The sequence below is a fragment of the Micromys minutus genome (assembly GCF_963924665.1).
Source record: "Micromys minutus genome assembly, chromosome: 29".
NCBI lineage: Eukaryota > Metazoa > Chordata > Mammalia > Rodentia > Muridae > Micromys > Micromys minutus.
In genome coordinates, this window is record NC_137964.1 from 33,489,434 (window position 1) to 33,513,065 (window position 23,632).

Genomic DNA, 23,632 nt, shown 5'->3' on the forward strand with positions numbered 1-23,632 from the left:
CAGAAAAGTCAGGCAGCTCACTGGGGGGAGGAAACATAAGGTCCTGTGGCCAGACTGACTCCCGCTCCTGGAGGAGCACGGTGCCCAGCCCCACCCCTTGCCCCGTGCCCCCTCCTCTGATGAAGACTTTGACCTTGCCATCCAGTCCTAGCTGGTGGGCAGAGGGCTGAAGTCAACACAGCCCAGTGTCAGGAGAAGCCCTGCTGGAAACAGGAACCTGCGCCCCCCAGGCCATTGTTCTCCAGATACTTGGCACCGATGGTAAGTGAAGACAAACTCTTGAGTTGGCACAGGGGACAGAAACAACATAATATCTTCCCCAATGTCCTCTTCGTGACAACAATTCGGCCTCAACATCAGCGCCCGAGATTAGCGACTTGGGGAAAATGTCCTCCTGAGAGATGACACTATATGTACCCCACTGGCGTACATGTCAGAGGGGAAGAGCAGGTTCAGAACTCCACCTCTCCAAGACTCAGTTTCCCCCTCTGGAACACGGAATCTTTGAACTAAGTCTTTTATTATGCTATTGATTGGTTGATTCGGTATTCGTGGGACAGGAATTCATTTGTATTATGCTCTGTAAGTGGAGGTCAAAGGGCAACTTTTGGTACTGAGTTTCCTCTTTCCGCCGTGGGGATCTCGGGATTGGAACTCTGGCTTGGTGGCAGCTGAGCCATCTTGAAGTCTCTGGATGTGGGACCTTGACTCACAGGGTGAATTTGAGGATCAGAAGACAGACTGATAGAAAATGGCTGGCGCTCAGCTGTACCTAATAAACACTGGGGAAGGGGCTTGATTATCAGTGTGACATAGACTGTTGTCCCAATTAAAAGATAAACTGGGAGATATCAACTGCACAAGGTACAGTCTCATGGTGTGCAGAGCCTCCCCTCCCCCCGGCAGACCGGCTCGAGTTCCTCTCTGTCCCCCTCATTGGGGCTTTTTGGATTCACTAGACCTTTGTGTTCTCCATTAACCACGTACGTGAGGAGGCACAAGCTCTGATGGCTTCCTAGAGGACAAAGGTTGTGAGCAGAGAGACAAAGGAAAGTCAGTGCCGGCTCATGGCTGCTGTGAGCACATTCAGGCTGATTTGGGTGAGATCTGGCGTCCCACAGGACAATGTGACCTCCAGCTGTGTTTCGTCCCTTGTCCCTGGTGTGGGATGAAAGGGAAGGTCATCTCTTAGGGGACCTGTGAGGGCGAAGGGGTTATGTTGCCTCCATTGTGTCCCAGTGATGATAGGGTTCAAATGGGCTCTCCTGTTCCATGCTCATCCTGACTTTATTGTCTGTCTGTCTGTCTGTCCATCTGTCTCCCTCTCTGATGAATGCAGTAACTTCCCTGGTTCATCTCCCAGGATACTCACTCCAAGCATTCTTGATTGTAATAACTGGCCATCAAGCTGGATTGCACCACTAACATGAAACTCAGCAACCACAAGGAAATGGTTGCCTTAATAACAGAGCTATGCACGGACTAGCCCAGGAGTTCATTAGTGTATGCGTGAATGATCTTACCTGAGGTTAGACCATGGCTTCTGTGGCCTGGCTCCTGCTTCTGATGAGGACTGCATGCCTCTGTACCGAACTTCACCAACAGCCAAATGCAGGGCGTGGAGTCTTTCCTCTCCAATCCGGTCCCTCTGGTGGTCCCACCAATAGTGCATTTGGGCTTTGAAACTGCAGGACTCTCAAACGTAGCCTCATCCTTGGGTTTTTCAAATCATGTGACTAATGTGACACAGGGCATCATGGTCCTGCTAGTCTGAGCTCTGCTTTTCTCCAACAGGTTGTCGTGGGTCACAGCCTCAGTTGCCTCCACTGAAAATGGGTACATTTCCTCTAGGGTTGAGGGTTGTTATGAAGATCTCTGTAGGTTATGTGTTGACAGTTCAAACAGACACACATGCACAGACTCACACACAGAGGGACACACAAGCATATGTGCAGATACATAGATACACACATATGCACACATGTCATGACACACACACACACACACAGTCTGGAACCCACACAGCTGCAGCCCTTTTCTCGAAAAGACAATTCTTTCCGGCCACTCCTGGGAAATGATCCTTCCCTCACACCCATGGCTCGGGTACAGTCTCTCTCCCCTTTCCCTGGTTTCCTACCTGCACAGGGACGTCTAGCTCCTTGAAGTCCCACACCCTGGGGAAAGCTGGGACCCGCATGGCCCTCTCTCAGCCCCTTCCAGCCGCTGGGAAGCCAGCATCAGAGCCAGACTTCCAATAGCTCTGGGTCTGTAACCTCCTCCTGCCTCAGCCTTTTGAGTGTTAGAATCACAAGTGAGCCCAGGCCTGCCTCGTGGGTCCCCCTCCCCCTCTTTTTCTTTGCCCCCGCCCACACACACTTCTCAACCCTTATCTTTTTGAGACTTGGAATTGCACTGAAACCCAGACTGACCTGGAACTTGATGCTTCCTCCTGCCTCAGCGTCCTGACCTCTCAGATTACAGATGCCTTTCCCTATCTAGACCCCCGACAGCCCATCAGCTCCCCTCCCCTTTCCTGGGCCTCTCAGTGATGTGAGCATGGTGGGAACTGAGAATGAATCGGAGAGAGCAGACATAGGCTCTCTCTCCAGCTCCTGTCATGACCTCGAGCTGAAGCGGCTCTCCGGGCGACTCAGCCCTTCATCTGGAAACTACTGTTTTGTATGAGCTCCCAAGCACCCAAGAGTTTCCTAAGATGTCCCCTCATTGGTGTGTGCACACACAGTCTGTTCCAGGCTGGGGCTGTCCTCCCATGGCGCGTGCTGGGGTAGGGAGCCTACGAGCTTTGTCAGCCTGCAAGTGTGCAGACAGCAGACAGGCTCAGTTCACACAGAGAAGCTCCCCTGCCTTCCCAGAACTCTCTGGGCTCAAACACTGAAAAGGTGCACCTAACCCTGGGCCGGCTGGGAGCTACTCTCTTATCCAGCCCAGTCCAATGACTTGGCTGGGGTCACTCACTCAGTGTGTCAGAGGTAGGCTAAGCTGAGCATGTCTGACTGGGTAGTACTGTGTGCTGTATACTGAGTACTTGTACTATTATATACTGTGTACTGAGTACTGAGTACTTGTACTGGACACTAGTTACCATGTCCTGAAGGTCTCCCAGGCACCATAACAGGAACCACTTCAGGGCTTGGCAGTGCAAGCTGATGAGACAGGAGCTGCTCCTGTTTTACTAATGAAGTGGTCTCTTGTGGGGGTGGGGTGGGGAAGGGGGATGGGAGGGGGTAAGGGGATGGGTGGGGAAGGTGGATGGGACAGGAAAGGGGGAGGGGAGGGGAAGGAGAAGGAGAAGGGAGGGGAAGGGAGGGGAGAAGGAGGGGAGGGGAGGGGAGAGGAAGGGGAGGGGAGGGGCTGTTCCCTAAACCCCAGCACCCAAGCCCAGACTTCAAGCTGCCCCTTCTGTTTGTGGACTCAGTACCAATTGGCATCTGACACCCCAGCAGAGTTCAGCTTTTGTGGCCTGCTGCCACCCCCGCCCCTTCTTTGCAGAACTAGGCCATACTGAGAAGGACCTGCTGTTCAGGGCCCCAGGCCAGGAGCTGGGGTCTGAGGGAGGCCGGCTGAGTGTAGAGGGGGCAAGAGTCTGGCTCTTCCGGACACACAGTCTCCTTGTCCTGCCTCGCCAGAGCTGTGTGAATAGACAAAGTCAAAAGCGGCTGGGCCTAGACATCTGAAGGTGTAGCCAGCCTTGTGGTCTGAGGTAGGGTTATTCCTCTGCCAGAAAAGGACGTTCTGAGGGCAAATCCTACAGCAGACATGCCCAAGGCCACCACTGGCTAGCTGGCAGTAGGGCACTTAGCAGGGGTGCAGTAAATGCGGGCAAAATTCACGTGAAGTTACATTCCAACACTTACTGGAGATGTGTGTGAGGCACTTTTCCATTCTGAGCCTCAGTTTTCTTATCTGTAAAATGGGACTAAAAACAGCAACCCTGACCTCAGAAGGACACAGGAGCTGTAGTTCTGGCGCAGAAGCACAGAGGGTGTTCCCTGAGGTTGGCTCTCTGCAGAACTGGCTGTTTGACCACTGGGGTCACAGCTGTCTACCCCTGAGGTATGTCTAAGCTGCAGCTCAATGACCATGTTACCCAGAGCTGACAGTTAGCAGGGTTGAGCCCTGCGATTTGAAGCCAGATGAAAACTGGTGGCCAAGGCCAACCTCGGTGGTGGAGCACCCAGGGAGCTGTGACGATTATCATCTGAGTGACCTCAGGCACGTGATTCACGGCTGCATATCTCACTGCTGCTCCCTGTGAGCCGAGAACAGTGAGGATGGAGAGATGGCTCAGCCGTTATGAGAATGTTTTGCTCTTTCAGGGGGCTCCTAGCCATCTGTAACCCAGCTCTTCTGCACCTTGCACTGAGGTGTGTGTGTGTGTGTGTGTGTGTGTGAGTGTGCATACACATATGTAGACACATATAAAAAATGAAACGGACCTTGAAAAAAAAGCCTTACATTCTAGAACCATGGGCTCTTGATCGTCACCGATGGAAGGGACTTGACAGTGTGTGGCGCTTCCTAAGGAGCCCACAGGGATGGCGGCGATGACTGGGGCCCTCCATCTTCTCTCTCGCAGGCTGGTATGATGAACGTGGCCGTGATTGGAGCGGGGGTCATCGGACTCTCCACCGCCCTCTGCATTCACGAGCGTTACCACCCAACACAGCCCCTGAACGTGAAGATTTATGCAGATCGCTTCACGCCGTTCACCACAAGCGATGTGGCCGCTGGCTTCTGGCAGCCTTATCTCTCTGACCCCAGCAACCCGCAGGAGGCGTAAGTGAGGGTTTCATGTGGTTGTCTTGGGGCTCACAGAACTGTCCACAGAGGAAACCTTTTAACACAGTCTTCATCACCAAGGACAAGTCCCTGGTGGAAATCTTGCCTGGCCAGTCATCATGTGTTCTACAGCTTTCCGGTAGAGGGGAAGGGGTATAAACTTGAGGTCATCTAGGGCCACATAACAGGACTACAGTTACAAAATAACCAGTCAGGCTGGAGAGATGGCTCAGTGGTTAGAGCACTGACTGCTCCTCCAGAGGTCCTGAGTTCAATTCCCAGCAACCACATGATGGCTCACAACCATCTGTAATGGGATCTGACGCCCTCTTCTGGTGTGTCTGAAGACAGCTGCAGTGTACTCATATATAATAAATAAATAAATAAATCTTAAAAAAAAAAAAAAAAAACAGTCAGGACAGTCTACCTGCCTGCAATTCCAACACTTGGGAAGCAGAGGTACGGAGATTCACTGCAAGTTAGAGACTAACCTGGTCTACCTGGCAAGTTTTGGGCTAGCCAAGACTACACGGAGAGACTGTATTTTGTAAAAAAAGATTTATTTACTTTTTTATGTGAGTACACTGCAGCTGTCTTCAGACACACCAGAAGAGGGCGTCAGATCCCATTACAGATAGTTGTGAGCCACCATGTGGTTGCTGGGATTTGAACTCAGGACCTCTGGGAGAGCAGTCAGTGCTCTAACCACTGAGCCATCTCTTCAGCCCCCTGTACTTTTTTAAAGAAAATATATAAGGATTAATGTATAGACTAGTGAAGGAAATAACAAACTGGGCACTAAGCAGACACGACTTTGGTTCCAGAGCCTACCAAAGCCGTCCTGGTCACTGTCGATCCCACTACCCCAACTGTTAGGCCAAATCTGAAGCAAGCTTTGTGAAATACTGGCAAAGACGGTGGACACTGGCCGGGTCCATACCTAGGATGAGCATACACCTCCCGACGTACTTCCTGCCCGCACACCTCCCACCTGTGTGTGATTAACCCCGTCCTGTGTAGTTGGGACAACCAACCTTGTTTACAGATGTGAAACACGTGGCCTGTCATCTTACACGAACTCAGCGTTCCAGGAAGTTATCTATCTTTGGACAAGTGGCGCTTACAGGTTAGGGGTTAGAGGCATTTTTGTTTTATAGATCTCTTAAACACAGTTAAAACAGAGCGTTAGCTCTCACGGGCTTCACCCAAAGCTTATCTCTAGAATCTGAGTAAGCGGTGGCTGGAGAAATGGCTCAGGTGGTAAAAATAAAGCTCTTCCCACTCAGGTCTGACTATCAGAGTGCAGATATCCAGAACCGACGTGAAGAGCCAGATGTAGTAACTCACATCAGGAGTCCCACCCAGCAGTCTTGTTGAGGGATGCAAGAGAAATGCCCAAAGTTCACAGCCTGCACACAGCAGCAAACAGCAGACAAGGTAGACAGTGAGAGCTGGTGTCCAAGGTTGGACTCTGACCTTCCCACGAGGACCACAATCAGGTGTGCACGTGTGAGTGTGCACTCTCACAGGAAATGACTAATTCTACAAATGCTGCTGATGACTGTGGGTGGCCCGTTGTTTTTTTTTTTTTTTTTTTTTTTTTTTTTTTTTAAGATTTATTTATTGTATATAAGTATACTGTGGCTGTCTTCAGACACACCAGAAGAGGGCATCAGATCTCATTGCAGATGGTTGTGAGCCACCATGTGGTTGCTGGAAATTGAACTCAGGACCGCTGGAAGAGCAGCCAGTGCTCTAACCACTGAGCCATCCCTCCAGCCCGGATGGCCCGTTTTGAGATGAAGTTCGAGCACAGGGGCTGCCATTCTTCCGTAAGGTGGTGGCTCTCAATCCCACAGCACTGATGAATCCAGAGAGGCTCAAAGCCAGAGAGAGGGTTGATGAAGTTGACTGAGGAAGGCACAGAAGGTGACAATGTGTGTTTGGTGACACTGAGCATATCCTGTTGACATGAACAAAGACGAGCTTGCCGCCAATGTTCCCCTGTTTGAGTTTACTTTTGAGATAGAGTCTCAGCACATAGCCCTGGAACTTGCTATGTAGATTAGGCTGGCAAACTCACGAAGATCTGTCTGCCTCTGCCTCCTAGGATTTTAGAGGTGTCTGCCTCTGTGCATGAACTTGATGTTAGCCCTTGAGGACCAGTAACTACAGAGAAAGAATTAGGGACCAGTCCCAGAGGATTTGGTCAGCACATATGGGATCACTCTGCCTGACTGGGGTGAAGCCTATGAACTGTGTTCCTGGGGAGGTGCTCAGGTCCTGGCCACACCGCAAGCTCAGTTCGGGGCCACACCATGTGACCTGCTCAAAGCCAGGTCAAAGCCTTTGCAGTGTGAGCCTGGGCCCCAGGCACCATCTCAGGGGTGCACAGTGGAGATGCTTTTCCTCCTGGTTTCCCATCTGAGAAGCCAGGTGTGGGAGAGCTGTTTGGAGCAGTGTAAGTAAGAGTGGACTCGAGTATGTCAGAGCATTACACATGTCATGGACTCCACTCCACCTTTCTTGTGTTTTTTTTTTTTTTTTTTAAAGTACACTGTAGCTGTCTTCAGACACACCAGAAGAGGGCATCAGATCCCATTACAAATGGTTGTGAGCCACCATGTGGTTGCTGGGAATTGAACTCAGGACCTCTGGAAGAGCAGTCAGTGCTCTAACCACTGAGCCGTCTCTCCAGTCCCAAGCTAACTTTATCTTGATTAAGAAGCTGTACTCAGAAGAGCAACACACAGAGACAGGAAGTGCGTTCGGGTTTTGTCCTTAGATGGTGACTGTATCTTTTCCCATCGAATGGGCTCTGATTGCTAAGTCTTTTATATTTTCTCATGATAGGGTTTCTCTGAGTAGCCTTAGCTGTCCTGGAACCCACTCTGTAGAGTAGGCTGGCCTCGAACTCACAGAGATCTGCCTGTGTCTGTAGAGTCTAAAAAGGAACAAAAAGAGGAAGGTGAGGGCTGTCTCACCTCCAGATCATCAGCATCTTAGAAACAGAAGTCTTTGTGTAAGAAAGATTTTACCGGGTGTGTGGCATGTGTGGGTGTGTTTGGGGTGGGTATTAATACATTTACATAAAGTCTTACAAGGCGGGGAGCTGATTCCTTGATGTCAGCTCAGGTTTTATAGTAATTGGTAGAAGAGACTCAAGTGTGCTGCCTCTTACACTTGCAGGGAGTGGAACCAGCAAACTTTCGACTACCTTCTGAGCTGTCTCCATTCTCCAGACGCTGAGAAAATGGGCTTGGCTCTAATCTCAGGCTACAATCTCTTCCGAGACGAAGTTCCGGTGAGCTAAGACTCCTTGACCATCAGGCATCTGTGGGTAGGAAGGCTTATGGGTGACCAAGTTAGCAAGGCCATCTTTGCTGGGTGTGGGGGTGGGGCTGGGAGGGGTAATGGCAGACAGGGAGAAGAGCAGAGATTGTCTGGACTGACCGGAACTAGGTGTCCTTGCCCAGGCTAGGTTCAGAGACAGACTCTGGGAGGACCAAGTGTGTTCTGTTTTTCTGAGGAACACCTTTAGGCTAGGGTACCCCAAAGCACCTTCTGTTTACCCTGCCTAAATCCTTCTGTTAAGGACAGTGTTACTTGCACTGCCATTTGGATGGGAGATTTGGACCTAATGGTGCGTAGACAGAGCTGGGGCCCTGAACTGGAGGAGTACTCAGAGGTCACAGGCTTATGGTCCAGATTAGTTCTGTCTGTCTGTCTATCTACCTGTCACGTATCAATCATTTATCTATATATCACCTATCTAGGTATCTACCATCTATTACCATTTTATTATTGATCTATCATCTATCAATCAATCTATCTATCAATCTATCTATTTTGGTGGAGGTGAGGCCCAGGGTTTTTTGCATGTCCTAGGCAAGTGTCTTGCCGTGGAGCTATGCCCCAGCCTCAGGTCTGCTGAGAACGCCGTCTCTACTCCTGATCTTATTCTTCCGTTAACTGAGAGGAACAGACTGCAGCCTGATGGTGTGAGTTCATACCCCAGCTCTCCCTCCTAGCTGTGAGAGTCAGACAAACGACTTGACCTCTCTCAGGTCATTTGGCCTAAGGACGCACAGCATCTACCCCAGTGGCGGGCCGTGGCGAGCCGGAGAAGCAAAGGCTTCAGGCAGCGTCTGCACAAGCCAGCATCCTCTGGTTGCTGTCATTCTGATGAGCCAGCCCACCTGCCCTGTGAGCTCATCTCTGCTTCCTCCTCAGGACCCTTTCTGGAGGAACACAGTTCTGGGGTTCCGGAAGCTGACCCCCAGAGAGATGGACATGTTCCCTGACTATGGGTAAGGTCCCTGTTGAATGAAAGAAAGAGAGGGAAAGGAAAGCCATGGCTGTGCCTAGGTGTGGTGGAGGAGAAAGTTTATCGGCCGGACCAAGGAGAGAACAGCACAGACAGAGACATTCAGGAGAGTCCAGAGCAGACATAGCCAGAAAGAGCCCTGTGAGGGGGTTGGGGGAGGGGAAGTGAAAACAGAGAGACCAGGTGTAGCAGCCAGAAGACCAAAGGTATGGGAGTGGCAAGTAACCAACATAGTTGGATTATACAGAGAAGAGCAGGCTAGACCCCTGGGCTGACAGTTCTGGGTATGGAGCGGGGTATGCTGGTATGGCATACCCAGACATACTCTGTCACAGGTAGGGACCAAAGCATGCTGGGAGAACCTGGAGGCTAGGTCTGCTTTGCTATGACCTGGCCTCGGCCATTTGCACCAGGGTCTGAGACTTAACACCTGTCATGGGCAAAGACACTGGGCATGACAGTTCAGACAGAACTGTGTAGAAGACAGCAGGAGTGAGAGTTCCAATTTCCCATCTCATCTCTGTCCTGGAGCCTGTGGTACCCTGTTCCAAGTGCACTGGGCTTTGGGATGAAATGCTAATTGGCTTTGCACACTAGGTACGGGCTACCTATGAAGAAAGGCTTGCTTTAGTTCATGTTGGTCATGGTTACTTGTATCACAACCCAGCAATGAGAAGAGGCAACGGGGTCCCACTGTGACCTTTGAACATGTGATGGTTTCAGGATTGTTCCTTAGGACTCGCCTTCTAATCCCATCAGCTCTCTACACTGACATCTCAGAGACCAAGCCTGCCGCATATGGCCCCTGAGGCACGTTGACACTTAAACCATAACCCTCCAGGTTGCCAAGCCACTCTCTCAGATGAGGAAATGGAACTTCAGAGAGGCTGAGCGACTTCCCAGGGCCACACAGCCTGTGTGCTCCTCACCTGATCCCTTCCCCAAACCACATTTCTATTTACATAGCCCAGGACGCCATGGCTAGAACATTTCTCCTTGCATTGAACGGAACCCTCACTGTTACCCCACAAATGCTACCTAGCAGCTCAGTTCTATCCATTTTGGGGACTCAGAATAATTTAGCTAAGCCAATCTTCCACACAGCAGATTCTGACCATTTTGTTTGTTTGTTTTTGCCCGATCTGACTCTAGCTATGGCTGGTTCAACACAAGCTTCCTTCTAGAAGGGAAGAGCTACCTACCATGGCTGACGGAGAGGTAAGACCTTAACCTTCCCTTGAAGGAATCGTCCCAGGGACCAAGCTGCCGAAAAAGTAGTGGGCAAACTCCATGCTGAAGATCTTGGGGTGCTGCGTGGGCGCTGTCCGTGGTCCTGACCACCACTGTGGGCTGAAGCCATGGTTTCACATCCCGAAGAGCATCCACTTGGCAGAGTACAGTTGTTCTTAGCACCTTTGCCTCAAGGCCTCATGTTCCCACGATAGTTTAAGATGGATTGAGATGCTCTCCTACATCTACTTACTTACATAGTTTGCCTATGTTATCTTCAAAAACGTGTCTCTCCCTTTCACCTAGAACAATGTTACTCGAGGCAAGAAAGAATGGATATCCCCGTCTTACCACTGGTGTTTTAAAGATTTATTTTAGGTATATGAATACACTACAGCTATCATCAGACAAATGAAAAGAGAGCATCAGATCTCGTTACAGATGGTTGTGAGCCACCATGTGTTGCTGGGAATTGAACTCAGGACCTCCAGAAGAGTGGTCAGTGCTCTTAACCACTGAGCCATCTCTCCAGCCCACCTTTGGTGTTTTAATATGGATATTGTAGTGTTCCACGTTAGCAAGTATTAGCTTGGAGGTCACATGCATTTATATTAAAGGAGACTTTATATGTTCCCTATATTTTATAAAGATTGTTTTAAAATGCTGAAATGAACAGATTCTTGTGCTCTGGGAAGACTTTTTAAAAAATATGGCATTTACTAAATCAGAACACCCAGGACAGGGGTCCATATTTTATCTATCTATCTATCTATCTATCTATCTATCTATTTAGTCTTTGTCTTTTTGAGACTATGTAGCCCTGGTTGGCCTGGAACTTACAGAGAACCACTATTCTTGCTTTCCAAGGTGCAAGGATTAATGGAGAGTCTCATGTCTAGTTGGTCTATTTTATATGTCAACACATTCTCCGGGCGAGTGTAGTTATCAGCCAAACTTGGGAACCATGTCGTGTGAGACCTCTCCTGGGGAGACACATACATGACTACTCACTCCACATAGGGAACCCACAGAGGACTAAAGGGATCGAAGTCCAATTTGGTGAGCCAGTGACTATTGAATTAGTAACAGGAGTATGGGTAAGGGGTCAGTTACAGGAGTCGAGATGACTCAGTGGCTGTTTCATCAAAAGCCCAGCCCAGAGCAGGTGTGAGCTGCAACCCCGGAGCTCCTTGCTCATCTCTAAGCAGCTGCACAACACAGAGCATCTCCCCTGGGCTGCTCAGCTGCTGTAAGTCTCCTCCTTCAGCCCGCCATCGCTTCTATAACCTTGGGGAGGAAGACCCGAGAATCTAGAGTCTTCTCAGACATGTGAAGTTTGTTACTTTGTGTGTCTCAGGAGAGTCTTGCTCCTTCCAGGAGAGAATGTTACAAGTTTGAGGGAATTGTAACACAACAAACCATTGCTCTGACATTTACTACTCTTGCTCTTGGGACATTGTGACCCCCTAACCAGCCTCTTTCCAGGTGTGCTATCATGATGAAATTACATAGTTAGGACTCCCTCCCACAGGAGCCCTACTGATTGCTCCAGTTTCTAGTTCTTTGGATGGGTTTTCAGGGCCAGGATCAAACCCAGTGCCTCACATCCTCTGGGAAGACACGCCGCCACCACTGAGCCACATCCACATCCCAGAGCCTTTCTCTGGGACACTGAAAGACAGGAATGGGTGTCCCAGGACGCCATGCTCTGACAAAGGTGCATAGGGCATTGGCAGCTCTGCCCCCCCCCTCTAAACATTGTCCCTTTCAATATAAACCAACATGGTGACAGCCGACTGTAATGAGAGACAGAGTCTGGCCTTGTGTCCCACACTCTCAGTGCATAGCTCGTGCCAAGACCTTAAGGAAGACCCTCTCCATGATGGGCTAGGGCCTTGTTTTCAAAGAGCTGTTTTTCAGACCAGTGGCCCAGCCAGTGCTCACGAACTACAAGACCGCACAGGGGCATTGAGTGGGGCTAATGTTCACAGGAATGTCCCCTGCACTGGCCTCTAGGAGGGATGTGGCAGAGAAGTGAATTCAGGGCGGTTTTGATGTGTCCCCCCCCATCCCAGGTTAACCGAGAGGGGAGTGAAGCTCATTCGTCGGAAGGTGGAGTCGCTCGAAGAGGTGAGTGGCGGGGTGTGAGGGAATAGAGAAGAGAGGGAGAAAGATACTCCCTGCTGCTGGGGGGGAGGCCCTCTTCTTAGACCCCCTGGGCCACCATAGGCCTGTCCCAGGAGGACTTGGGCATTCTGAAGGAGGTGTCTACTTTGATATTGGTGGTAAGAAGGGAACAAGGGAACCGCAGGGGCCAGAGGGACTGGTTATATCTGCCCCCAGACATGTTTCAGAGTCAGGGACGCTTTATGCCAGAGTCAGCTCCACCCCACTCCACAGTCCAGACCCTTCCATGCTTCCCATGACGTCTGGGCTGATATTTCTGCAACATCCAGGCACTTAGCTCAGACCAGAGGCAAACCGTCACCACACAGGGATGAGGTCAGGGCCACTAAATCCTAAAAGCTTAGCTCTGTAGTTTCAATTAGTCCCAGTATGAAAACCAATGCTTGGCACAGGGAAAGGGCAGCATCTCCAGCTACTACTGAGCTCCTTCGGTTCAGGTCTGGCCCTGACGGACACCTGGGGTCTGTGGTTGGTTCTGAGACAGTTCTCCTCTGTGGCTCTAAGACAGCACGCACTTAGTGATGCATGTGCTTTGGGGGAGTCACCAGGAATGGGCTGGAAGCATGGGGGTGCTTCCTTGTCTGACTTGGCAAGTACTCTGGCCACAGGCAGACTTGAGGCAAGTGTCCAGGCAGAGAGAAGACAAGAGAATAGGCTACAAGGGCTCGTGGAGGGTGCTGCCATCTTGGCTTGATGTGAACTTTTCTTTAAGGTTTAAGGAAAGTTTGCCTCTATGATACTTTCTATCCAGCAACCTCTCCTCAGGGTCATACAAAGTCCTTACAGTAGCCTGTGAACATTATTGGCTTTGCTAGAAAATCATTGTCAGCCAGGTGGTGGTGACAGATGCCTTTAGTCCTAGTGCTTAGGAGGCAGAGGCAGGAGGATCTCTGAGTTTGAAGCCAGCCTGGTCTACAGAGTGAGTTCTAGGACAGACTGGGCTGCACAGAGAAACTCTGTCTCAAAAAAAACAAAATAGAAGAAGAGGAGGAGGTGGAGGAAGGGGAGGAAGAGGAAGAAGAGAAGAAGGAGGAGGGGAAGAGGAAGAAGAGGAGGAGGAGAAGAGGAAGAAGAGGAGGAAGGGAAGAAGGAAAAGGAAGGGGAGGAAGAGGAAAAACAGGAGGAAGGGGGAGAGGAGGAGTAAGAGGAGGAGGGAAATGAGGAGGAGGGGAAGGAAGAGAAAGAAGAGGAGGGGGAGAAAGAGGAGGAGGAGGGGGATGAGGAAGAGGAAGAGGGGATGAAGAAGAGGAAGAGGGGGATGAGGAAGAGGAGGAGGGGGAGGGGGGTGAGGAAGAGGAGGAGGGGGAGGGGGATGAGGAGGAGGGGAATGAGGAGGAGGGGAATGAGGAAGAGGAGGAGGGGGATGAGGAGGAGGGGGATGAGGAAGAGGAGGAGGGGGATGAGGAGGAGGGGGATGAGGAAGAGGAGGAGGGGGATGAGGAAGAGAAGAAAGAAATTTATTGTCAAATGAGAGCAGCTGAGCCTCAGGAGCTAAAAGGACATTCTGTTGGTCAAAAATGGGGTGAAAGACAGTGGGGAGATTGGGAGTCAGGGTCATTGGATCCACACCGGCACACAGCTCACCCCAGCTCCACAGGGAGCAGACAGTGGTGATGGGGACACAGTGCAGTCATCACTCTTCCTGTCCCTGACTTGTTCCTGCTGCCAGGTGGCAAGAGGAGGCGCTGATGTGATTATCAACTGCACCGGGGTGTGGGCAGGGGCTCTGCAAGCGGACGCCTCCCTGCAGCCAGGCCGGGGCCAGATCATCCAGGTGAGGAGATGCTGTGGTCTGTGGAGAGCTTGCCCTGTCTGCTCCCACCTCTCCGAAGCCAGCACGGCGTCCACACTGATGGAGTGACTAAAGATTTTGAGGAAGTGACTTACTGACTCACTGCCGTGTTCTGAAATTTTGTGCAAAGTGCAGGTTTTCCCCATGTAGGAGCCGTAGCACGGCCCCGAGTTACAAAAAGCAGCCGAGCTTTATGAGGGCTTATCTAGGGCCCGGTGCCTGCCCAAGCACTTTCTTTAGTCTGTAGCACTGCCCTCTGAGGCGGTCCTATCATACGGCCCCGCCATCTTACCTGAAGCACAGAGAGGTCAAATAACACACGCAAGGATGCACAGCACAAAACAGTGAGCCGAGGGTTAGAACCCAGGTGAGCCAGCCTGCGGGTATCGCCGTTGTCCCACGCCTCTCTGTGCGCTGTTTGCGGAGGTACGTGCGCATACTTGCCATTTCCGGGCACACCGATGGGTGTGGCCGAATGCATATATGAATGTGCATGTGTGTGTTTGTAGGTGTGCAGGGGTGTGTGCTCGTTTGCTCTCTGAGCTCAGGTTTTCCTGTGGACATGTAGTGAGGGTGTGGGAAACCAGGGATCGAGGGGAGCTGTCAGGTGACTGACCCTCCTACAGTCCTGGGTCAGAGGGGTTACGAGACGGCTAAGCACTGAGAGAACAAGGCGAAGGGTAAACCGCTAACGACCTCACTCCCTGACAGGACGCATCTGTCTTGACTAACAGGTGGAGGCCCCTTGGATGAAACACTTTATCCTCACCCACGAGCCCAGCCTTGGCATCTATAACTCCCCGTACATCATCCCAGGGTAAAACTCTGACTAATCTAAGGTCATAGAAGGGGCGCCTTCGTGGCGTCCTGACACCCCATCCAGTGTTTTTCCTCCTGGGTTTTATAAATAACCTTGGGCAGTGAGATCCCTGGGCTGGCGGGGTTTAGTCCTGATTAGACTTTACCTTGAACATTTCTTCCGGTAGCTCTGGGTTTGCGGTGCTCATGATGTTGGTGGTGGAAAGCCGTGTTGGGGGATGGCAGGCTATAGGTGTTAACGTTGGCTTGGTGACAGTGCCATGGTGACGATGCTTTGGTGGTGGAGACATGGCAGGGTTGGTGTCGATGTGCGGGGCTGAGAGACATGGTGGAGGCCGCGGTGGCAGTGGGGTGTGTTCAGCAGGGCAGCAATGCTGACAGGAGTGGCTGGTTCGAGGACGCGCTAGTGAGGGAGGAGGAGAGGGGGAGACGTCTCGGCCTGCCAGACTTTGTTCTCCTCAGCTCTCTTTACTTCTGTGCAGCTCCAAGACTGTCACGCTCGGGGGTGTGTTTCAGCTGGGCAACTGGACTGAGACAAACAGCGTCCGTGACCACGATACCATCTGGAAGAGCTGCTGTAAACTGGAGCCCACCCTGAAGGTGAGAGGGTGGTGCCCTCAGCCAGGGTAGCTTAGTCCCGATGGGAGGGTGCCTCCATGGGCTACGTGGGCCGGTTAACCAGAGAGACTGGGGTGCCCAGCACACAGGACACTGACGGGGGTACACAGGCACGGTACACGGTACACTGCAGCCTGTGACTTCTTGGGAAGTCCTACTGTGCATCAACGACACCTCCCTGTCCCCTCTGAGATTGTCCCTCATACGGTGGCCTCAGCACGCACACAGAAAATGTCTCCATTTTCACATCTGCCTGACTGCGGCCATGGTGTGAGATTGGTGAAAAATGGTGTTGCGGTTGGTGGTGATGGTGCGTGGTTGGTAACAGCAGGACAGTGGCTGGCGCTGACAGCCGTCATTGTCATAGATGAACTGGCATGTGGTGGCAAGTCACTAAGGACATGGCCCAGGGAGTAAAGATTTTCGGCACAGCAGTTAGACCTGGGTTCGGATCCCAGAACTCATATAGAGACAGATCCAGCAGCACACGTCTGTAATCCCAGCACACCTATGGTGCCGTGGAAAGTGGAGACCAGAGTTCCTCAGGCTTGCACGCCAGCCAGCCCAGCACACACAGTAGTGAACAGACCTTGTTTCAAACAAGGCAGAAGGTGGGGACTGATGCCTAAGGCTGTTCTCTGACCTCCATAAGCATGCTGTAGCATGTATGCACCTGCACGTGGCACACACACATACACTTAGACACACTTACACAAATCATGTACACACACACACACACTACACATACATATATATACACTTACATATACACTCACACCCACCCTCATATATACATACTATACACACATGTACACTAATACACACTTACACAAACCCACACATACACACACACTAACACACACTTACACAAACACAAATTTATACTTACATACACATTCACACACATACAGACTCATACACATTCACATTCACACACACACATTCACACACAGTCACACACACAGTCACACACACTCACACATTCACACACACACTCACACAGTCACACACACACTCACACATTCACACACACACTCACACATTCACACACACATTTACACACACACATTCACATACTCATTCACACACACTCACACACACACTCAGATGTTCACACTGTGGGATGTGACTGCTAACTTGTCATTGAACAGTATGGTGACTAGCAGACAGACGGCAATGAGATTCTGAGATCTAACTCACAGCTGCCTAGATGTCAGCCAGGAAACAGTCTAGATAAGTCGCCACCACTTTTCCCCCCCAGAATGCAAGAATTGTGGGTGAACTCACTGGACTCCGGCCAGTCCGGCCTCAGGTCCGGCTAGAAAGAGAACGCCTTCGTTTTGGATCTTCAAGTGCGGAGGTGTGTCAAGGGTGGTGGTGTGCACCCCAGCTCCAGCAACAACCCAACCATTTCCCCAGGAAAGTTACACTGCCAAGATCAGGGCCAGATGATCTTCCCTTCCCCTCCCTTTCCCTTCCCCCTTCCCTTCCCCCTTCCCCCATAAAAGGGGACATGGAGACTTGAGATGGGAAAGGACCGAGTAGAGAGATGTTGGTATTTTACGCCAGATGAAAAGGCAAACTTTCGGAGTCTACTCTGAAGCCCTTTGGATAGAAACAGCTTTCTGTGTCCTGAGTCCATTGGAGCTCTTACCTGCGTAAGCCAGACCACTGGTCAGGGACTGTGTCAATGTGACTTGAGTTACCTCAAAGACATTATCCAGGTGGGGCTCCTCTGGGTCCCCCCAAAGGTGTGAGCAGGGTGGGCTGGAACCGACTCCTGTACCAAGGTTAGCTTTTTCCTCTCATCTCAGATAGGGGTGCACAGAGGGCACGCGTGTGAACGTTTAGACAGGTGAGTGTGTACAGATGATTGTGTCCAGACAGTTACTTCCCTTTACGCTAGCCCCAGGCCTTGCTCACCGCCCCAGAAGGCATTGACGGAGCTCAGGGTTTCCACTTTACTTTAGGTTTCTGGTCTAAGCTTTCCCAGCCCCTCCCTCAGGTCCCTCCCACACCTGGCCACCATCTCTCTTGCTTCTCCCAGGTCATCCATAACTACGGTCACGGAGGTTACGGGCTCACAATTCACTGGGGTTGTGCAATGGAGGTGGCCAACCTCTTCGGGAAAATTCTAGAAGAAAAGAAGCTGTCCAGGATGCCTCCCTCCCACCTCTGAGGACTCTAGTGAATGCCACTTGCACCAAGAGGAAACCCCAACCTCTTCAGCCAACTGACAGCTCCTTGATGATTCTCTCTTCCCAGCCCCAGCCCCACCCCAGCCCACTCCTAGCCCCACCCCAGCCCACTCCTAGCCCCACCCCAGCCCACTCCTAGCCCCACCCTCACTCCCAGCCCCACCCAACCACAGCCCCACCCTCACTCCTAGCCCCACCCTTACTCCTAGCCCCACCCAACCACAGCCCCACCCAACCACAACCCCACCCTCACTCCTAGCCCCACCCTTACTCCTAGCCCCACCCTCACTCCTAGCCCCACCCCAGCCCACTCCTAGCCCCACCCTCACTCCTAGCCCCACCCAACCACAGCCCCACCCTCACTCCTAGCCCCACCCTCACTCCTAGCCTCACCCTCACTCCTAACCCCACCCTCACTCCTAGCCCCACCCAACCACAGCCCCACCCTCACTCCTAGCCTCACCCAACCACAGCCCCACCCCAGCCCCACCCCCAGCCACAGCCCCACCCCTGGCTTCCAATGGCAAAGGCTTGAAGGGAGGAAATTCTGCTGCTTCTTCCTCTCATCCTTCCCTGCCTGATCCTTCCAGGGCACTGATGCTGGCTGGTCCTAACCAAGGCTGGGCGAGGCAGGGAAGATCCACCGCCATGATGTAATTCTTCTCAAGCTAGAACTGTTATAGTGGGTGGCAGGGTCCGCATTCAGTCCGATAAGGAGTGGTCTGGAGTCTTCTGCTTAGAACTCTGATGAGTGGCTCACAACACGATCTCTGTTTATCAGCCGTAATGGGAGAAGAGGATAGGAGGAGGAGGGGGAAGGGGAGGAGGGATGACTGTGAGGACTCCCTCCTCGGCACTCCTTGGTCAACATTATTAAAACACTGGATATCCAAACTCTTTAGGATTGACCCTAAGGCATACCTTCCTCTCATTCTCACTACCTCAAGACCATGAGGGAAAGGGAAAGGGGGAGGAGATCATGGCTCGGGGTCTGGAGCGGGCTATGTAAGTGTTCTACCACGGAGCGGAACCCTGTCCTCTTGAGGCCTGAAATCGGAGGAGCATGCCACCTTGGGCACAGTGAATATCTTCTTTTTAGCCTTTGTTAGTGTGTTGTGTCTGTGAGTGTGAGCATCCACAATGATGTGGTGAGGTCAGAGGACAACCCAGATTCTCCTTCCACCATGTGGGATCTGGGGTTCGAATCCAGGTCATCAGGCTTGGCAGCGAGCACCTCACCCACAGAATCAGCTTAACGTTCCACCGACATTTTCTGAATCCTTTCTCGTGCGGAGAGAAACAGACAGCGTTCCCACCGGTAGATGGAAAGGTTCCGTAACAAGGCTGCTTAAAATTAGGTCTCAGCCCTAATGCTGGGTTTCTGAGCTGAGGCAGCTTTGCACCACTTGAAAATACTGATTTAAAAACACAAAAGCCAAAAACCTCTTCCATTTATTTAAGGTGTGTGTGTGTGTATGTGTGTGTGTGTGTGTGTGTGTAGGGGTTTTAAGTCAGGGTTTCTATGTAGCTGAGGTTGGCCTTGAACTCATAAACTTTCTGCCTTTGCTTCTGCTTCTCAGGAATTAGTATGTGGAATCATGCCTAAATCTCACTCCCTCTTTATGTCTGTCTCTGCACATGCCAGTACATCTCTCCCTCTCTCTCTCCTTCCCCCTTCTCCTGTCTCTGTCTGTGAGTGTCCGAGTATGTGTGTGTGTTGTTTTTGAGGGTGTCTCACGAGACTGTCTTCAAACTCACTGTTTCTGTAACCTTGAGCTTCAGGCCTTCCTACTTCCGACTCCCAAGTACTAGGATTACAGGTGTGTACTTAACTTTGAACTTTAAAAAATGCTTCAAAAGTTAATGTTTCTCTCTGGGGTAGAAATTACAACCCTCTTCATTGTAGCCCCTGGAGAACACGCCTACCACCCCACCCCCACCCCCAGCTTCCTTTCTACTGGAGCTCAGTTGTTTGAAGATAAGAAGTGAAAAGGACCTGCTATGGGGAGGAGAAGAGGGGAGAGGAGGAGGGGGGAGGAGGAGCAGGAGAGGAGAAGCAGACACGACAAAGGAAAGACTGTTTCCTAGGAGAGATGAACTGCCCAGAAATAACTTGAGATTCAAGAAAATGTGGCTGAGTGTGGCAGTGCGCAGGGGAGGAAGATCAAGAGAACGGGGCTAGCCTGGGCTATACTGTGAAAGTTGGATTGAAATATCAATAAATAATGATAATGTGGCTGACAGAACGGGGTACAGGGGTGGACACCAAATTTTCCTCACGAAGAAGAGGCCGCTGTATCTTGGTCCCATTAACAGAGTTGTCCCCACCAAACTCAGGGTCCCGGATGCTGCCCTGCCAGCTGGGCCACCGAACTTTGTGGAGAGGACATTGTATCAGAGCGCTTCCTCGGGTGGGACAAGTTAGCCGACATTCAAGTGACCTGTCACTAGTACACCATGACCAGTGACCAGATTCACACCCCGTAATGTCCGTCACCAACGTTTTAATAAGAGATGAACGCACAACGCACATTTGGCTCCCTTGCGGTGTGTCTGAGCAGCGGCCGCTTTCCTCCGGCCTTCAGTGAGCCTGGCTGTCTCCTTCCTCCCCCTGCGTGTTTCCTTCCTGAATCTCGGAAGGCGGCTGGTGTGTTCTGGCGTCCGGGAGTACACACGTGGGCTGCCTCCCAGACCCACCTACCTCCTGTCCTTCCTCCTGAGACCAATGGCCTCTTCTCTCCCTCTGACATGGGCTTTCCTGATCCTCATGCCAGGACATCCTCCCGGGACCTGCCTCTGTGGGACCAGCGCTACCCTTGACAGAGGAGCATGAAGAGAAAGCAGAGGAGGACTGAGAAGGGACAACGGGTTCCCCGTCCCAAGATGTAGTGGACCTGCACTTGGTGCTTTGCCCTAGAGATCTCTCAGTCCATACCGCCACCTACACACAGCCAAGTCTGGAAGCCCGTGTAAACCGGGACTCACCGTGTAGTAGGGCTGAGTGGGCCAGGAGAGAGCGCCCAGAAAGGCCTTCACTGTTTCAGGAGTGGCTCTGGCTCTGGTTTTGGGCAGTAAGTCTTCCCTCGGTTAGGCCTTACTCTCCAAGTCAGGGAATGGGTTAACAACTTTCTGAGTCTGGTGCCTGGTGGGTACCTAGCTCTCCCCAGAAATATAACAGAACCCCCTGCAGCCAGAGACAGAGACTCCAGAAGGGGTCAATGGGGGCTACTCGGTTCAAATTCAAGAACACATTCATCAGCCGGTTCCTACCTCGCGGGCCCTGGAGAGGCATCTAGAGGGGCTCAGCCAAGGAAGCAGTGGGGTGTCTCAGGCTCCAGCCAGACTCAAGCTCACCTTAATTCCAAAGAATTTCTGGGGCCAGGGTGTAGGAGAAACATACTGGACAAAATGGCAGGTGTCACGGGGGGTCTGGGCTGAGACTGTATCTATGGAGATCTTTGGGCAGTGGCTCTCCAAGGGTATGACTGGGTAACCTTGTGACATCTGCTCAGCTGGCCCTGAGCACCCTGGGACCCTCCCACACTAGCAGCGTCCCCATGCAGATCCACGGTGATGTGCAAACCTTCCCCCACCACAGAGAGCCCCCTGGAGTGAATGCTGCCCCATCTTCCTGGGGCGGGTGACCCTCGATGAACATGGCCAAACACAGTGAAGACACAAAACCCTGTCGGTCCACATCGCCCTCTCAGGAAAGTTCTTGATGTCGGCAGTGACCGTGTAAGTGGCCCAGCTGGGCTCTGCCAGCTATCTAGGCTCCCAGCCTCAAAGACCAGCTCAACTCCCAGGGGTCACTACTCCTGAGAGCCAGAGTTTGACCTTGGGACACCGGCGCTGTTTGTCCCTCGGCCAACCATCTCCTGGCCCCACTCCCGGTGGCTGGACTCCTGCAATGCTCGGCCTTTGGTCTCGATGGGCAGAAAGCAGGAGGCCACGGCAGCCAGGAGGCAGCAGCCACTGTAGACGGCCAGGGTCAGGTACACGGACGACTCCAGCATCACCTGTGGAAGGAGATGCGGGGAGATAAGGACACCTTCTCAGGGCTGTGCATTTGTAATCCTTGCTCTAAGAGGCTGAAGTAGGAGGGACTGCTTGAGTTCAAGGACAGAGTAAGGCCCATCAGACTGAAGATTCTGCATACCGCCAGGCATAGTAGGTGTCCATCAATCCCAGCACTCGGGGACAAGAGGCTCCTGAGTCCAAGTTCTCACCAAACATATAGTAAGGGCCTGTGCCGAAAAACCGAAACTGACCAAACAAGAATTCCAAGTCATTGCTATGGTCTAGCCTGTGCCAAACTTCCTCTCTGATAACAAATATTGGACCACAGACAGGACAAAGCTCGGTGCTCTGTCCCCAAGGGACTGGCATCGAATGAAGACATTCTAAAGAGACACATGCTGATCTCCCTTTGGCTATCAAACTATTTTGAGGCAATGGTACCCCAAAACTGGGGTTGTTCCAGGGGTCTTGCGGCAGAAGGAGGAGGAGGCAGAAGCCTGGAGTGGGTCAGAGGAAGAGGTGTCAGAGTTCTGAGAACTTACAGACCATCTATCAGCCTGAGCTGATGGGGAGGGCCACAGTGTGACCCAGAGATCTGCATGTCCCCAACCCAGACAGACTCCCCAGAAACCTGGGCGCAGCAGGGCTTCCCACCTCTCCGTGTCCCGGGAAGGACCTGGACCTCAATGACCGGAGAGCCTGCCGGACCACGGAGCTGTGTAAACCTCTTGCTTAAACCTAAATCTCACATCAGGACCTTGATGATGGACTTGGGGGGAGCACTGGACCCCTTTTTGGCTTCTCTCCCGAGCATGGCCGTGGTGAATGAGCCTCTGCTTTTCTTCTCTCTTCATGTTTTTAGCCAGTGAGGTCAGCTTGTTAGGATCTGCAGGATCCAGGCTTTGGCCCAGACAACTCGGGGGGCATTAGAAATGATGTGGAAGGGACAACAACATAGTGATAGATGTCAGCACCCCAATCTGCTGCACCACCCAGAACAGGTAAATCCGTGCAGACAAGAAGCAGGTCGGTGTTTACTAGGGGTGGGGACGGCCCCTAATGGATAGTGACTTGGGGAACGGTGATGAGAACGCATTGGAAGTAGACAAAGTGGGGTGCACAGCGTCATATGTGCGTGAATGCCACCAAATGATTTGTTGGAACACAGCCCCTTTGGGTATCATTGGAAAGCCCCTCGGGGATGCAGTTCCACATCAGCAGTTTCTTCCCCCGCCCCCACCCCAACCCCACCCCTGTGGGCGCAAATTGCTGACAGAGCTCTTCTAGGCTTCGCCTCTCCCCCTGGAAACCTAAGCTCATCTTAACTAGGCCTGATTCCTTACAGCCCAGGACCCTTAGAGACCCAGCTTTCTCTGGCAAAACTGAAGCCCCTTGCCGCAGACCCTCTCTGAGCTGTATAGCCTGTCTGCCTGCAGAATCAATAAACCCTGAAGGATTACACGTTTCTCTTCTCCCACCCCGGAAACCTGACATTGTTGTTCTAATCCCTTATGCATGCTCGCCCACTCTGTGTGTGTGTGTGTGTGTGTGTGTGTCTCTCACTCCCTCTTCCCTCTCCCCACTCTGTCTGTCTGTCTGTCTCTCTCTCTCTCTCTCTCTCTCTGTGTGTGTGTGTCTCTC

The 23,632-nt window shown here is 51.9% G+C and overlaps 2 protein-coding genes across 4 annotated transcripts in view; one reads left to right on the forward strand and one right to left on the reverse strand.

Moving 5' to 3' along the window:
- Positions 1 to 4,603: 4,603 nt before the first annotated feature.
- On the forward strand, positions 4,604 to 17,952 carry DAO (D-amino acid oxidase; the record flags this gene model as incomplete). 2 transcript variants are annotated; one of them, XM_080940886.1, is made up of 10 exons in its annotated part: positions 4,604 to 4,797; positions 7,990 to 8,104; positions 9,034 to 9,110; positions 10,280 to 10,345; positions 12,433 to 12,487; positions 14,214 to 14,318; positions 15,071 to 15,153; positions 15,638 to 15,755; positions 17,035 to 17,133; positions 17,821 to 17,952. In XM_080940886.1, the coding sequence occupies 10 exons, from the start codon at positions 4,604 to 4,606 to the stop codon at positions 17,950 to 17,952; spliced, it is 1,044 nt and encodes a 347-aa protein (XP_080797012.1). The 2 variants fall into 2 exon arrangements, with proteins under 2 accessions (XP_080797012.1, XP_080797013.1); XM_080940887.1 differs by lacking the exons at positions 15,638 to 15,755; positions 17,821 to 17,952 and having other exon boundaries at positions 4,607 to 4,797; positions 17,035 to 17,095.
- Positions 17,953 to 21,783: 3,831 nt separating this feature from the next.
- The window catches only part of SVOP (SV2 related protein), a gene marked incomplete at both ends in the record, with an annotated part of 49,815 nt that continues 47,966 nt past the window's right edge, over positions 21,784 to 23,632 (reverse strand). For both annotated transcript variants that reach the window (XM_080940744.1, XM_080940745.1), the window contains one exon: positions 21,784 to 21,990. In XM_080940744.1, the coding sequence (XP_080796870.1) occupies positions 21,784 to 21,990 (207 nt within the window). The remainder of the gene's footprint in view (positions 21,991 to 23,632) is intronic.